The sequence below is a fragment of the Micromesistius poutassou genome (genome assembly GCF_964030765.1).
Source record: "Micromesistius poutassou genome assembly, chromosome: 14".
NCBI lineage: Eukaryota > Metazoa > Chordata > Actinopteri > Gadiformes > Gadidae > Micromesistius > Micromesistius poutassou.
The window spans coordinates 16,616,149-16,632,476 of NC_140284.1; the positions used below are offsets into that span (position 1 = coordinate 16,616,149).

At 42.8% G+C, this 16,328-nt stretch overlaps 1 protein-coding gene across 1 annotated transcript; it reads right to left on the reverse strand.

Annotated features, from left to right (window-relative positions):
- Positions 1-334: 334 nt before the first annotated feature.
- mmadhcb (metabolism of cobalamin associated Db) lies at positions 335-6,220 on the reverse strand. Its single transcript, XM_084477984.1, has 8 exons — positions 6,082-6,220; positions 5,658-5,708; positions 4,921-5,071; positions 4,314-4,531; positions 3,855-3,963; positions 3,256-3,386; positions 1,788-1,874; positions 335-1,359 (listed from the first exon to the last, which is right to left on the reverse strand). Exons 2-8 carry the CDS (start codon positions 5,664-5,666, stop codon positions 1,165-1,167), a joined length of 900 nt encoding a protein of 299 aa, XP_084334110.1. The 5' UTR covers positions 5,667-5,708; positions 6,082-6,220; the 3' UTR covers positions 335-1,164.
- Positions 6,221-16,328: the final 10,108 nt, after the last annotated feature.

Here is a 16,328-nt window from a genome sequence, read left to right on the forward strand (position 1 = left end):
TGAAGTTATCAAAATACACTTAAACGCATTTATTTTATTTTTTTTGTATTGGGATGAAAAGCCAGTGAATATTTTGTATGTCACAAGCATTGCATCAAATTTATTTCAGAAGACTATTAAAACTGCCACTTTGATTTGATGTGTTATGATTGTAGATTTATGTGGCAGTCAATCAAATTAATATGCCAGTTGTGTCATCAACACATCGACCTGAAAGTTGATGACAAGGATGGATAGCAAGTGTTATATTCCAATATTAAAACTACAGGACTTATAATATCCAAATTCATTCAATTTCAAAAGAAACAAAATACTCAAAAGAAACAATACCAGCCACAATGTAATACAATATTTTATTGCATTTCATGTGGGAACAAAAGGCTATAAGAATACTCATATTTAAAAATAAACTTAATTTACATCCTTTTGTTTTACCCCACCGCTGCTTTTACCATCGAGACATCACTAGCGATTATTATTGTCCAACAAAAAGAATAGACTACACTCTACTTCAGTCTCGGCAAGAGAAGGCAACAAGAATAGATGGCGCTTGTGGAAGGTTGTTCCCACCCGTCAGACCGGGGCGAAAGCGAATCCACACGTGAATCAATCAAGGACGCGGCCATTTCAACACAACCAGCTCCCTTTTCAATTCAACAGTCACTGACCTGTTGGGAGGGGAAGACGCAGCCCAACGCCCAACCGTCCGGAGGTAGACGGCACTTCAGTTTCGAAAATAAATATCAACGGATGTTCAAACGGCAAATTATTATTGTTATCTAAATAAGGAATGTGCACTCGGGCAGTCAGTTACAGTCGTAATAATTATATTTAAATATGAGAGGAGGTGTGTGTGTATGGTGAGTCGGGGTGCCAGGGGAACTGTATTGATTAGCTTATTGACAAAATGTTGATCTTCTGGCAACTTCAATTTGAGTTCATAATTGTTTTCATCCTATATATATTTTTGGGCCTTAATATACAGGGGGTGGGGGGCGGTAACTCAATCTCCTGATGAAGAATCCCCCCAAGAAATCTGAAGCTCTATACGCACTTCAACAAAAAAAAAAGAGGCATCATCATCGTCCACAAATGGACTTTAAACAAAAGCCTACGACGTCAGTCTTCTTATATATGCAATCTCCCCTCTTAGGAAAAAAGCGTTCAGTTCCCCTGTAGCATCTTCATGACGGGGCTGTCGGCCGGTGCGTCCGTGAACACGGTCCCCACGAACACGTGCGTGCCCCACAGCGCGTGGCGGATCACCTTGCAGCAGCCCAGGTCCTCGATCTGGAAGCCCAGGTAGCGGTAGCGCTCGTCCGTCTCAAACAGCGTGTCGTTGGTGTACGCGCCGAAGAACTGGAGGGGGAAAGACGGTGAGGAGGTTAGTCAGGGAGGGTCCGCATCCCTCTGGACAACTTGGGACGACTGTAGAACCGGCCGGGGTAGTGTGAACATTAGGAATATACCGCATTACATTTTGGGAGGTTCATTATAAACTCATTCATTATAACAGTTTTTAAAATACAAATAACTTTTAATAGATGTATTTCACACGCAGTACATTTTTTCTCAATAACAAAAACCAAAATCTTAAATTGATGGTAATCTTTGTTACAAAGCAAAGTCCTTAAATGCTTCATTTGTTCCAATGGACTATCTACAAACTCATCGGGGATTCAGTTGGGCTTCTGTTCTAGTCGTTTGAACCTGGCCAGGTTCAAACAAACCTCATCCTTCCTCTTGTGAGGAAGGATGAGGCTCGTCTCATGGCTGTGCCGTCTCACCGCCAGGCCGGAGCAGGGGTCGATGAAGTCAGCCCAGAAGCCGGCCGCCTTCAGGGCGTAGCAGATCTCTTTGGCTCCAGCAATGAACTAAAAAAAAAACAAGGAAAACAGGCCAATGTTATGGGAACCTCCAGACTCAACATTAGTTTCTGCTTTCCCTCCAATAAGAATTCTCAACCGAGCCTTGAGCCTTAGCTGCTGCTTTTTTCCTGCACTCATTACTCATCTTTTTTTAGATGTTTTCTGAAGCCTACTTATCTGAATCTATACCAGAGATACACCAACCACCTGTTCCACAGGGCTTCCAACTGGTTACAAAAGACTGGTTACAAATGTATGGTTATGGAACATAACCATACATTTGATTAATCTGAAAACCTTTAATAATAATAATGATGTTATTCTGTCAAATATAGCGTGCTGGGCAAATGACATCCCCTGTTTCACACTGTGATGAACGGACGTCACAAGCCGATTAGAGTCTGGCTCAGGGCAGAGCGTTATTCACTGTTCGTTCAGTCTGATAGTTCATAGCCACTAGGCTGTTATTTGATGTCTACCGGCCCTTCAGAGTTCAATCCTTCGGCGGGAGCGCGAGCTGGCGCTAACACAGCACTAGCTCCCATGATAAAGTTTTTAAGATTAGGCTATTCATGCAGTGGGTTGGCATCCCGTCGGCTCATAGGAAACAGTTCATTTCCAGGCCCTGCTTTTCCACATGCTGTTCGGAGCCGTTTGAAGGCCAACTGAAGCAAATGAGGGCAGTCAAGGCGGGTCAGCCGTGCACCAGGACCGGTTCCCAGACCCAAGGCATGTTAAGCAGACGGTTAATAACGCTCTTTATCACAAACACGCAGTGCACTGCTGTCACACACGCCTGTAATCGCCCTCTAATAGGCTGCACTGCACACACGGGGAGACGCCGTACGCCAAAGGGAAGACATGCCAGATAATGTCAGCAGAATGTCCTTAATCACCCGAGAACAGGTTCACGTTTGGGCGCTTCGACTACTACAATAGAATCTGGGCTCCCAGGGCTCTGTAAACATGGCGTATCTTATGGTTTAAGACTATGAATTGGTTTTCATAGCAGGGTATCATTGTGAGAGCTCATCCTCTCCGGAAAGCACATGACAGGAATGGCTTTGGCTTTCAAAGCGGCTGAAATTTAAAAAAAATTTGGAACATGGGTAAAATGCCTATATTATAATGAGAAACCTCATCAGGTGATGATTCAAGCATGTTTTGCCACTGCAGGGCTTGGACGGCTCCTAGTTACCAAGTCCACACGGACATTTGCTGCCACAGCGGCCATATCACGATATAGCAATTTGTCTAGAGAGAATGTGCAAAATTTATGAACGTGAAGAAACAACTAAACGCAGGCAGGTCAAAAGGATAAAGTCATCTCTAGATTTAAGTAGTGCGAATACACACAAATCATCAGAGAACGCCACACTAAACTCACGTTTTCAAGCATCTGCTCTCTCTCCTCGTCTACCTTCTCGCTCCAGGAAGTCATGTCATTCTTGGTCTTCTGGGTAACCGTGACGACCATCATGCCTGTGGTTGGTGCGTCCGGGAACATGGACTGGAAATCTAGCAGTTAAATAGTAGAGAGATTAGCGTTGCGGTATGCATTGTTGTAATTTGGCTCCCCCTTGTGGACACACCTTGAATGTTAACCATGAGATAACAGCGTTTCTATTGGCTCTTTAGGATTTAATTAAAAACAAGCTCAACTACAGTCAACACTACTGGTCAGGGGGCACCTGCTTGGTTGTTACCTTACATCGCTGACAAAGTGGTCACTGTAAGGATCTGTGTTAATGTACCTGTAATAGTATAGTATAATACAATAATATAATACAATAAATACATCAAATATAAATAGATCAATATAACTTGAATTATATGTTGTCTATAAATGTTTTTGATTTTTGTTTGTCGTCAGTTAGTTTAACCCATCAAGTATATGGTCTCCCATGTGTACTGTTTTAGGTTCAGTGCTCCCAACAACAACAACAACAACAACGATAATTCTGAACGGAACAAGTGTAACTGTACCTTTCTTGAGCAGGTCTGGGCAGGACTGAATGGCACACTCCACGTTGGAGTTATCAAAGTACTGCTCGGCTCTGTTTACCAGCTGCGGTGAAACGGGGCTGTCACTACCCTGAAACACACACAAACATCCAACAACATCAGAAGAAGAAGAGCTTAGTCAACCAATGAACCAAGTAGGTTCATTTGAAATGAACTAACTTAAGCTCAACTGGCTGTTTAAATCGACATGTCACATAAGAAGCAGGAGAAGAATCACGGCAGAGGCAGGGTGAAGGAATTCAAATTACAGTGGGCTTGCTCTACTCTACCTACTGACTAATGTCACAGTTACGGGACAACAATGACGAGATTGAAAAAAATCCTACTGCGTTGTCAAACAGTGATCAACAAAGTCAATTATTGATCAGGAGAGGCGTTCACCCTGGAATCGATTCTTCCAGATGTGCGTTCTGTACTTACATAGAACTCTCCCACAAACTGGGCCAGGATGAACTCGTGGCGCTCACTGTTGGACGGCACTGACAGGATGTCGGGCACGGCGCTGTGGACTGGGGTCTTCTTCTGGCCCGCCGTCCCCTCGATGTGGCAGCCGAACCCTGCGTTACCGGGCAGCTGGAAGCGCTGGTCCTGAGGCCCGAAGGGACCCATGGACTCATCCGGCCACACCGTCCTGGGGCCTAGCATAGAACAGGAACCATCACTAACGGCACAGGTGAAGGATCATCACGCTCACCTCTCCTGGTCCTCAATAGGGTTCATGTCACGGGCTGTCTTGGATGAAACATGACATAGAAAGAGATCTCTAGATAGTAACGGAGAGGAAAATGGAACACTATCAGGTTAATGTGTGACGTATCCATCTCTTTGACTGGAGGCAGGGCGTGCACACACACACACACACACACACACACACACACACACACACACACACACACACACACACACACACACACACACACACACACACACACACTTGAGAAACTCCAAAATCATATTTCATTTCCATCCAAGCAATGTCTTATCGCCACAGCTCTTCCAGAGGAGAGCAGTGTGTGAGTGTGTTTACCCATATCAGGAGGGACGACCGCTACGTGGGGCTCATCAGAGCCAGAGGAACCAGCCGCAGAGAAGGCCCGGGCCCCCACGACGCGCACACGCCCCACCAGAACATGAAGCCCTGGAAGGTAGCTCACTAGCCGGGCTCTGTTGCGGAGCACCTAAGGGAAGGTAGCGAAAGCTTTAGGCCCTGACCCAATTCTCCCCCTTCCCCTAGATTTGCGCCATAACCCTAGATTTTACGCGTTCCCGCAAAGGGGTAGGCTGTCCCAATTCTTCAGGGAGCAAGGGGGAGTGCTGTTTTTCCCTTAAAATCAACCCTTGAACGCTAGCCAGCTCGGTAGCTGACTTGCAGCTAAGGGCACTCAAAGCAAGTGTTATTGTTAAGGGGAGAGAAATGGGACTGGGCCTTAGTCCCTCCATACAGACAAAAAGGCAAAGTTGTATTTTCATTCACATTTAGGGCGTTCATAGAACCAAGTGCCAAGCAATAACAGTTGTTAGCTTTAACCCATTCCCCTTAGAAAACAAAGATAGGATAAGATGCTGCACAATGCTTGAATAGTTATAATAGCAACAAGCTCTGTAAGAATGCGGTCTCTTCTCCAAACAGGCACAGCGTGTTGCCTCACGTTGCATCATTCACTGTCTCACGCAGATAGTTTCCTCCGATAATACATAACATATATATTCCCTAATAATTCATCATATGTAACGTTAGCCCATCGTTATTAGTGAGTGACTTACACTGGCCATTCTGGCGGGGTTGTCCCTCCGGCGATCCACTTGTGTGCTGATCTGTAACAACAGATTAAATGTTCAATGACCTTCGATTAACCGTCGCTAGTGAAATGTGTGTTTTGTATGTTATATGTTGAGTACTACGTTTCGCCATGGACATGTCCTCTATGGTTTGTTATGAAGTGTTATGAAGCGCTTAAAACCAATTACGTAATGTGTGTAACACGAAGACAGCTGATTGACAGGTGCTTTGCATTCAGCCACCTATAATAGTTGCTATACGTATCATATGAACATCCTATATGCATACAAACGTGTGTACATCTTCGATAGGTGAGGGCACCGTTAGCGTTTGGGTAACATTAATGGAAAGTGAAAATGGTGAAGTGCAAAAAACTAACTGTTTGAGTTAGAAAGCACCCAGACATACCTGCGTACCGATCCGAAAATAGGTTATTAAACGGTAATATTGAACGGGATATCATAGATTCACTGAATATATTGAACTGGCTGGCAGTAAGGTGGCTAACAGTGCATTCACCTTGTGGTGTTCCACATATGCGCCATTTTTGAAGGGTGCCCTGAAAGGACAAACCATACGACACTCCAGAATCCACTTTCCAATCGGCACCGCTAGATGGTGTCGTTGTATCACTTAGAAGTAGGACATTTCTTTAAGACTGTATCTTACTTTATTATCATTCATTTGTGGACCTCGAAGGCTTTAAATGGTGGATACCTACCAAAACAACATTGCATATAATATACGAACTCATAATAGGAATTATGGATATTTGTCCAATACAAAACGATCTAATCTTTCATCCTATGCATCAACTCAGTATGTAAACCGTGCAGAAGGAGATTAGCGAGGAAATCTGTCATCTACTGATATGGTGAAATAGCCTATCCGTCCTGAAATACCCTCTCCCCTGCAAAGCAACAAGGGAAATGTTCCTGTCAAAGAAAACACTTACAGCACTTTCTGTTATCAGAGAATTCCTTTCACTGTAGGTCAACCCCAAGCAGTACCAACTCAAAGTAGTCATCCTTTTAGCTTTTTGATGTAGGCAATGCATGTGTGTGTTTTGCTAAACTAGTAGATGCACTTCCTTGTTTGTTGTCCTGTAGCTTACTTGTAGGCCTGTGTATAATTCGTCTTGCACATGCACTCTAACATTGGACCATGCAAAGATTTGTTGTGTTTTCAAACTCGTCTGGTGAGGTATTGATCAACGTATTAATCCATTAATCATTGAGGTATTGACGTTTTTCTTATTGCTTAAATGGCTGTATTGATAGCTTGAGACATATAGGATTATCGGGCCTATAATGCCGTTGGTTGAATACGGGCCAATGCTCATTTAGATCTTACATAACCCGCCTTATGCCAAAATATAAACTTGAACTATTGGAATCTCCTACGTGTAGCAGTGTGTAGTCTTGCGCTCGCCATTATGAATGTCACTCCTGATGCTATGCTAATTAGATGCTCCAGCCGTTGCGTTCTGCTCCACCTGTTGCATGACTCATGGGTCACAATCTGACAGCAGATGATGACATCATCCCCCGCCTCCATTCCATTCATCGCTATGCTCACAAGCAGGCGACGGGGACACAGCGTCATTGGGCGTGCAGATGGTCTACATCCAGCGGAAAGATTGAGACAAACCATTGCTTTCCGTGACACTTTGCCCTTCCGCTCGGACAATGTGTTCCTAAGGGAGCTACATGCCTGGACAATGGCCAGATGATCAACGCATAGCCCAACTTAAACTATGATGTCACACATGTTTTTTGGAAACTCCTCGAATGCCTATAGCAACACGATATAAAGGGAAATCAAATAATTCCAAATAATGTATTTTTCCTAAAGTACTTTTGATATTTGTGTCTAAATATGTCAAGATTAGTTGTAAAGAATCGGCTGAGGCCCAATGTGGAGATGATGATAAATGGTTATTGTTAATGGTTAACGGTATTCTAGAACACATGTGTATGACTGGGCATTTTAGGATGAAACGTCACACTGTATAAACCATACCATTTTGGGGACGGGCCTTGCTCATGCCCCATAATCATAAATATAATTGAATCTGCAAACACAAAAACACATGTGGTTTTTATAATCCCACAAACCAACCCACAGAAGTAAACATTATGAATGCGTTCCAACAGAAACACTAATAATTAAAGACCAACCAGATGAAACACCACAATGTGTATATCGGCAGGGGTATAGGCAATTGTATCATGTGATATATAAACGCAGACCTTTGCAAACCTAAAAGTCATCCATCTTGGATCTTGGATCATTCATTATTAAAGCGTGGACTGCAGTGTAGTTGTGGTGGGGGGACTGCTGCTGCTGGCTCTAAAACCACTCAGTGGGCTGATTAAAGTAATGCGCTTGTAAATTGTCAGCAATTACCTGGAGGTATTTCATAGGAGGTACGCTCCCCCCCGCCCCTGCAGCAGATGCCCTGCCATCTGTTCCTCTACTGTAGAGATATAGCATGACCATTGAGCTGTATCATGTCTGTCTAAATTGCTTTCATTTTTTTGTATTGTTTCTAGCTCCTGAAGGTCTATAATCTGCTTTCTTTAGGGGTATTTAAGGGTAGTTGTGTGTTTATTTAAAGCAAGACCAACCAAAAGCATATTTTTCTGTAAGGGCATTAATGGGTTTCTAACTCAGCTGTCCCCATGGGCTGAGAGTGAATGGATGCTCAGCCTTACTCTCTATTGCGGGAAAAAAGAAGGAAAAGCAAACATGCTTAATTTGCTCTCTTTCCGATTCTCATTCGTGTGAGGCCAGCACGAATGATCTTTGTGTAGCTTGGATGATCAATCAAATTATATATGCTTATATGCTTTTGTGTTCAGAGAATTGCTCACAAAATGCTTTTTCACAGGGAAATAAATGATTAAACAATCTCACTATGGATTCAGGGACAAGCAAAAGGCTTGAAAAACACAAGAAAAAAAACAAGAAACATATTTTGGTTCCAAGTAAAGTGTATTATTAGAAAATGCTGCAGTGTGTATAGCCTACCTGCTGTGGTTTTGTGGGCTGGCTTGGCTCTTGGCGGAAGGCTTCCAGCTTAATGTGATGCCTGTCAATCATGTAGGGGCGTAGCCAATGGATTGGCACAGGTAGGCACCAATATAACAGAGATATAGAAGAGTTACAATTGTATTTTTCAGTTTCATGGATAGGCACATGAACAACACAACATAAAACAAGCCTTATAATGACAAATCGTTGTTTTTGCTTTCCCTTCCACATCAATCTTATTTTCTCCAGAGACTCAGATGTTCCTTCCAATGGTATTAACCAAACAAAGCGTGATGAATGATTTGAATGCTGCATTCCAGGAAATCCACACCTGCGCATGGTTTGTGTAATAGTTCACAGTGTCGGTGGTGGATGTCAAAGGAAATTGGTCGGGTAGAAACGTCTCTGTGACTGATAGCATCTGGGTATTATCACCCATCAGTAGGAGGCTTAACACTACCTACCCATCATGCATCTGGGAATCTTCTGGGATCACTGAATCAATAGCTGGTGTCTGGCTATGCTTCTTGGCCTCATTACCTCCACAGATAAGGAAGCCTGAATCTAAACTAATTGCCTGGCTGACCTCCTAACGTAGGCTGAGGGAGACACTGTTTGCAGATATCTGGAGAAAGCTAAGGCAAACAATGAACTAAAGAAGTCACAAGGGCCCAGGTGAGGGTTATAGGATGCAACTAGTATCTACAGTTAGGCTATTCGATTATTTGACATGCTTCATGGAGCCACAATATTCAATCCAGGCAGGCCCGGTTCCAGAACAAAATGACTTGGGGTGCATCTGAGATTAGAGGGGGTGCACCAGTACTATACTAAAACCAGCAACCCAGCTTCAGTTCAGACTTTGCTTTCTACACTAGGCCTTTCTACCAGTAGATAGACAAGCACTTCTGGGTAGTTCTACTCACATGGGACAATAATATTTACTGTGCTTAAAAGCTGGTACACATCATGTCTTTGTGATGTGGATAACATTTCAACATGCTGCAACATTAGCTTATTGATATCCAAGCTTTGGATATGAGAAAGGTTTTTGATATGTGTGAGGTGTAAAAAAGAACAGAATTCTACCCTGAAAAAAACAACACATGTGACTGCAATGCAAAAATAACCCACTTTTTAAATAAATTGTGGCAGGATATTTGACATAGCAAACAATTTTACATAACAAACACATTTAAGCTGTATTAGTCAAGGAAAGAACAAGAAAAGAACCCTTTCAAACTTGGAATTTTTTTCTGTTTTTATATATGTGAACCACTAAATGTCAATACTCTTCAATGTCAATGTCAGTGCTTCTTGTACTGCCTTTCTGTCTTGCATCTTTAGATTTAGTTTTCCAACTCCTGCTACCCAACCTTTTAATGCTGACAGATAAAACCCAATTAGTAATGTTACTTTCACAAAAAGTAATCAGTAATAAATGGTGCCTTTCACAAGATTGTAAATAAATACAATCACGACACAACTGGCAAATGTGGGTTAATCTTCTGTTTCTGTGCTATGAACATAATGCTTTAATGAATTACTAAAATAAGCTAGAGTGAGTTAGCGTTGCTAGCGCTAGCCTCGCTAGCCTCCACAATGGCGATCCTAGTAACGTTGAAGTTGACAGAAGCCGCAGTAACGTCAACTGTTCCAAATTGTCTCCATCCTTGCTGCTCTGGTTAATGTGTGACTTTGATTCTGCTGTGTTCTTTTTTAGCCATTTTCGGATATCCATGATCCTTTTTTCAATAGAGGGTGCACACAATTTAATTGGGGGTGCAATGCATGCTTATGCACCTCCGTAGAACCGGGCCTGAATCCAGGGGTCTTTGTGTTTGGTTAAGCAATACTGGAAAGGGTTTTCAGTTCTCGTATCATTTATTATTGTTTAGCCCCTCCCCTCTCATTTCCTGTATTGTCTGTCTTGTCACTTTAAATGTTACCACTTCTGTTCTCTACTCACCTCTATCCATTTTGCACACCTTTACTTGAGGACATTGCCCTTGACTTTCTATTTGACGTCAGAGCCGTTTGCTTATAAGCAAAACTTGCCAGGGAGAGATTTTAACATTGAAATTCAAACACTGCTTTAAGACATACACAGTGAATACAAATGTTGCGACATATATATAATGATGTGGTGAAAGTATCTTTTTGGATGGTTTCATTGACTTTGATGAGCTATTAACTGAATCTTGCTGTTATGTAATGTATCACTGCGCTCTGTTTCACAATAAGCCCCAAAGATCATTTGTACAATGTTTTGGGAATCATGTTACCCATAACACATTTTTCAGTTGTTTGGTTGTGTAACTGTATGTGTATGTGTGTGTGTGTGTGTGTGTGTGTGTGTGTGTGTGTGTGTGTGTGTGTGTGTGTGTGTGTGTGCATGTGTGTATGTGTGTGCGTGTGCATGTGTGTGTGTGTGTGTGTGTGTGTGTGTGTGTGTGTGTGTGTGTGTGTTTGTGTAAGGGGTGTTTAGATAGGAGATGAAAGAATGATGGAGGCTGTAACAAGCCTAACAGGTTTCCTGGCTGCATTGAATTCTTCTCCAGCTAAAGCAAAACCCAAAGCTTTGTCCTTGTGTGTGATGCAGATCTGAGACACACACACACACACACACACACACACACACACACACACACACACACACACACACACACACACACACACACACACACACACACACACACAGTAGTGCGTGTGTATTACCTCATTACTTTATGCATACTTTTGATAATATATATTTTTGTTCATTAAGTTATCAACACAATTCTTATGTATTGGAACAATTGTAAAGCAACAAGCTGAACAACACAACAACCAACGACACATGGCTGTCGCCATGTGTCGCCATCACAATTCCCGGGAGAAAGCTGCTGTTGCCACACATGGATAGCACACATTGTATACTTTAACAAATAAAAACGGCAACAAAAAATAAAAACCCATTGGATTTCAGGCTCTGATGTTGTTGTTGACATTAGTGAATACAAGTTCCACAATGCAATACACACAAAGAAGTCTTTGAAGATTTTCTGTTCAACTCCCAACAGTGTTTATCTTCCCATGCTGTAAGTCATGGAATTTGTCCATTCTGATGGCGCACAAGAGACAATTTTCGTTTTTTTGCTTTCTGACTGTGATGAAGGACCAGCATGGCCTGATACCTGTGGATTACATGATTACATGATTACATGATCAGTAATTGTAGGCCATATTTGAACTAAATTGTGTGTGTGTGTGTGTGTGTGTGTGTGTGTGTGTGGGGGGGGGGGGGGGGGTGATTATCCATTTGCTTGTCCTGTGGACAATCTGTAAACCAAGGGATTTTAAATTGAAAATGTGTTCAATTTTTCTAAATTACTGACACACACACGCACACAAACACACACACAAACAAACACACACAGGGACATACACGTGCCTTGTCTGTGGTAGGTCTGCTGCATGTGTCTGTTTACCTATAACTTATTTTAAACACAGACCTTTAGGTTCACTCAGTGTTGCAGACTGACCTGAGTAAGTCTGAGATCTCTGGCTTTTATTCGGATTGAATGAAGGTTGCATTGTAAAGGATTTGAAAGTAAAAGTGAAAGTACTTAACAGTGCAGTAATAGCAGTTGAGGTACATCTGTTATTGGTTTCCAATTTTTTACCAACAATTCATCTGTCACGTCTTGTTTTGTGACAATGTCGAGACACCAAGGCAACACATAGTGCAGGACATTCAAAGTGTATGAGCTATGCTTTTGTGAGACATTCACTGGGTAGGTCACTTTTCACACACATTCATTATGACAGAATGCTTTGGTTTGATAAAAGTTAAAGTCTAGGCCCTTTTTATTTTCAGTGTCTGACCTTTGTTATTGTCAACCACCAAGAAGCTCTGTCTACAGAGCGTGACCTTGGTGCACAAAGCCTTCTCAAAAGAACGGACTCGCTTCATGGCGAGTTGTATTTGATTGGTGAGATGAGTTGTCAGGGCTGAGCTGGAGCCCTAGCTGAAGTTACATTGATAGCAGGAAATGAACGAACGTTATGTTATACACAATCATACATTAGGAGTAATCATGATTTGTTTCATGTTTGATGTTTTATGATACAGAATGAAAGAAAGAAAATATATTAGAAGAATCACTATGCAGTGATCTCAGCTCTCCTTCTTCTCTTTCTTCTTCTTCTTCTCCTTCTTCAGTCCAACTAAACCCACCAATGAAATACAACCTTCCTCAAAGGCACCAATCAAATGACATTCCGCCATTGGTAGCAGTTCTGCCTCCGAGCCGGCCCCGCCCAGTCGAACCAGGCTCATGAATACTACTGATGGAAATATATTGTGCCTGCGGGGGGAGATTTGTTTCCAAGGTTGCTCAGTCTGGTCAATTTCAAGTCCAATCAAGTCCCCGATCAAAAAGGAGAAAAAAAACAAAAAAAACAGTATACCTCCAAGGTTATTGTCGTTTTAGAAAAATCCACATTGCCAAGTGCCTGACATGTCATTTAGAGTGACATAAATATTGAGTTAATGATGCGTTTTGTTAGCACTTGGTCCAAACAATGTGAATAATAAGTTCTACTTGGTGAAAACAGGCAGCCCATCAACCCCCACCCACCCCTCGCCCCCCGCCCCTTCCCTCCCTAGGCTGCATGTACAGCCCCATGGCTCTGCCTTCTCATCTCCTCCACCTCCCTATGCAGGACCCTCCGGCCGCCCTTCTGCCTGACTGCCCAAAACTCCCATCTGCTTCCCCCTCATTCTCTCTCCCCCTCTCCCTCTCCCTCTCCCGCCCCCCCCCTCCGCCCATCTCTCTCTCCCCCTCGCTCTCTCTGGTGGCCTTCCAGCTGGTCCCAGTGTCAAACACTTCCCAGAGCACCCTGCTCACTCGCAGCCAAGCCCATTCTGTGCTCTTTCTGTCTGGGCTGGATGCCTGAAGAATAAAATCAGAAAAAATATCCCTGCAGCTTTCCAGTCAGAGCTGTGGTCTTGGTAATAGGCCTGGTTAAAGGCTGTTGCACTATTGTGGCCTTTGTGTTGCTCATTGGTGGGTTTCGGTCACCTGACTTTTAGCAGTTTAGCAGTTGGTGGTAAAAAAAAGAAAAGAAATGGCAGACGAGAAAGAAGGATCTAGTGACAATGTTTCCATCTACGATCACAGTTTAGAAACCGCTGTACACTCTAGGTGACCTTGCCAGTTTATTATTATAATTTTGCCATTAGTTTGACATTGTTTGTTATTAATCATCTATCTATCTTGTCTTCAATCTGGGGTCCATCTGCTCAGTATTCAAAAATAGTCTCTCTAGTGAAAAGTAGCTACAGACTTATGTTGTCTGTGGTTGACTTCTTTTGTTGTCCAAAAACACAGTAATGCAAATTACAATGCAGGCCGTGCTTTGGCCAGAATAATGTGCCACAACAACATAGAGGGGAGAGACAGTTGTAACTTTCCAGGAGTATTCTGATGTTTGAGGTCTGTGTTTCTCATCTGCCTGGGTATTGCTTAAGAAAGCTGTTGTGAAATGTATTCCCTGTAAACAAGCTATTGAAATGGTCCTGCTTTTCTCCATCACTTCAGTGCTGTGTATGCATTGCTTTCGAGAGATGGGATTCAACCTCCCCTTTTAAACAATGTAGGTCGTCAATGCCCTGCGGCTGGTCATGGTTTTCTTTGGATGTGAATAGTGCTTTTTCTCCTACCTTTCCATAGACAGGGGATGCACAACAGTTGCAGTCTATTATGCCAAAAAATACATTGATATCTATGATGAAAATATCTATGTATGTGTTTGCATGTGTGTGTATGTGTATGTGTATGTGTATTTGTGTGTGTTTGTGTGTGTGTGTGTGTGTGTGTGTGTGTGTGTGTGTGTGTGTGTGTGTGTGTGTGTGTGCGTGTGCATCCATGCGTGTGTGCATACCGAGTTCACTGAATTCTAAGTTGCACTTAAAAGCAGCAAAGTGATTTCATGTAAAATAAGCATAGTTTCATGTAAAATATGGCACCCCAAGATGTTAATGCATTATAGAATAACATAGTGCATTTGATTTGAAGGTTCATGTTTTCATGAATTCAAATGCAGTCCGTTATATAAAATGCTTGGATATTAATACCTCCAAGAATGTTAATTATAGTTCTCAAAGCTCCCTTGCAAAAGCACACATAATCCCTTCAAGCACCTTTTAAAACCCCATCCATCAAGCACAGGTTAGTGAGCAAGGTAGCTAAGCTCTATGCAGTTGCTCAATCACAGCTTACAGGTACGTTAACATGCACGTTGCCCGCCGTTGATTCAACCGACTCCAGGCTAGTGCTGATAAGCAGTGCACGTACTGTATGTGTCTTGTATGTGTCATGTGTCATGTGTCGTGTGCGTAACTGCAGACGAGAGGGAATAATATGTCTAATGTGTTCAGATATTGAATGTTTACCTTGCTGTTAACGTTAAGGTGGCACAGTTTGACCTGCTGTAAAACTGGGCAAAAAGCAATATTTTTGTCAATGATGGAGCGTGTACCATTTCACATTAAACTTCTCTCTATTTGCACCCAACAGGGATTTTCGAGATTTCCAAAGCATTTATTTACTAGTTGAGATAGCATTTTAATAATCATTAATAATCTTATTAAAAGTAGGAGAAAATTAGATTTTGTTTTAAAGAAAGGTTAATGCCTAAATATTTTACACAGGTCAAAGGTACTTTGCCTATGTGTATTTATTTGTCACTTAAATAATTGAAATGTTGCTACATTGCTTGTGAATATTGGGCATTATGCAAATTCTATGCAAATATGCCAACTGCTGCGACATTTAAGGGTTATTAAATTACCATGTAAATTGAAAACATAATAAATGATCAAATTTTTTTGCACCCCTCCCATCCATGAAACCAGTTATTAAATAACAGTATGGCTTCCTCTTCCACAGTGGAGCTAAATCAATCCCAGAGTTTTAACACCCATTGCATTATCAAGCAGCCTTAACACTGAGCTCCAAGACAGGTCGGCATTTTAAAACCCCTTGATAGATATCCTTCTGTTTACTTCAATTCTTTTTTCTATAGCGACACATCTGGCTATGATTTTCAATCCAGACAATTCTCCGTCACCATGACAACGGCAGGAACCACAAGAATGTTACAAGTCTCCCACTCCTCAGCCCATGGCTAGACACGCCGCCACGCCCTGACGGGAATCAGCAGCGGGGCCACGAGAACGAACGCACAAACCCCATAACACCAGGGGATCGCCTCCCGTCGACGTGCCACTGCGTAACGTCGGCTCACAGGCAGCTCACCATCGCGAGCACGCGCCACGAGTCCTGTGCAAACACACGTACGTACACGCAGCGGGTCAATCTCCTGCAGGCCTACGTTCCATTAGGACCTGTACACACTTTAAGTCGCAACGCACGGCCAAACAAGTCAATGGGTTTGGCGTCGACGGGGGGGGGGGGGGGGGGGTCATAGCCAGGGGGGGCTATTCTCACACCAGTCACTACAACACTACAACCGGACGGTGGGGAGAGGGGACAAAGCTGCGGCCGCTAAAAGGTTGCGTGTCCCTCCGCGGACCAGTTGTTGTTCCTCCCTCAGGCTCCTCTCTCTCCCCT

Bases quoted from the DNA above. Each gene is read 5' to 3' on its own strand.
- mmadhcb (XM_084477984.1), bottom strand. The intron at 3,964-4,313 runs GTAAGTACAGAA...TGTGTGTTTCAG, and splicing joins AGTTTGTGGGAGAGTTCTAT to GGTAGTGACAGCCCCGTTTC. The intron at 1,875-3,255 runs GTGAGTTTAGTG...TTTTTTTTTTAG, and splicing joins GAGAGCAGATGCTTGAAAAC to TTCATTGCTGGAGCCAAAGA.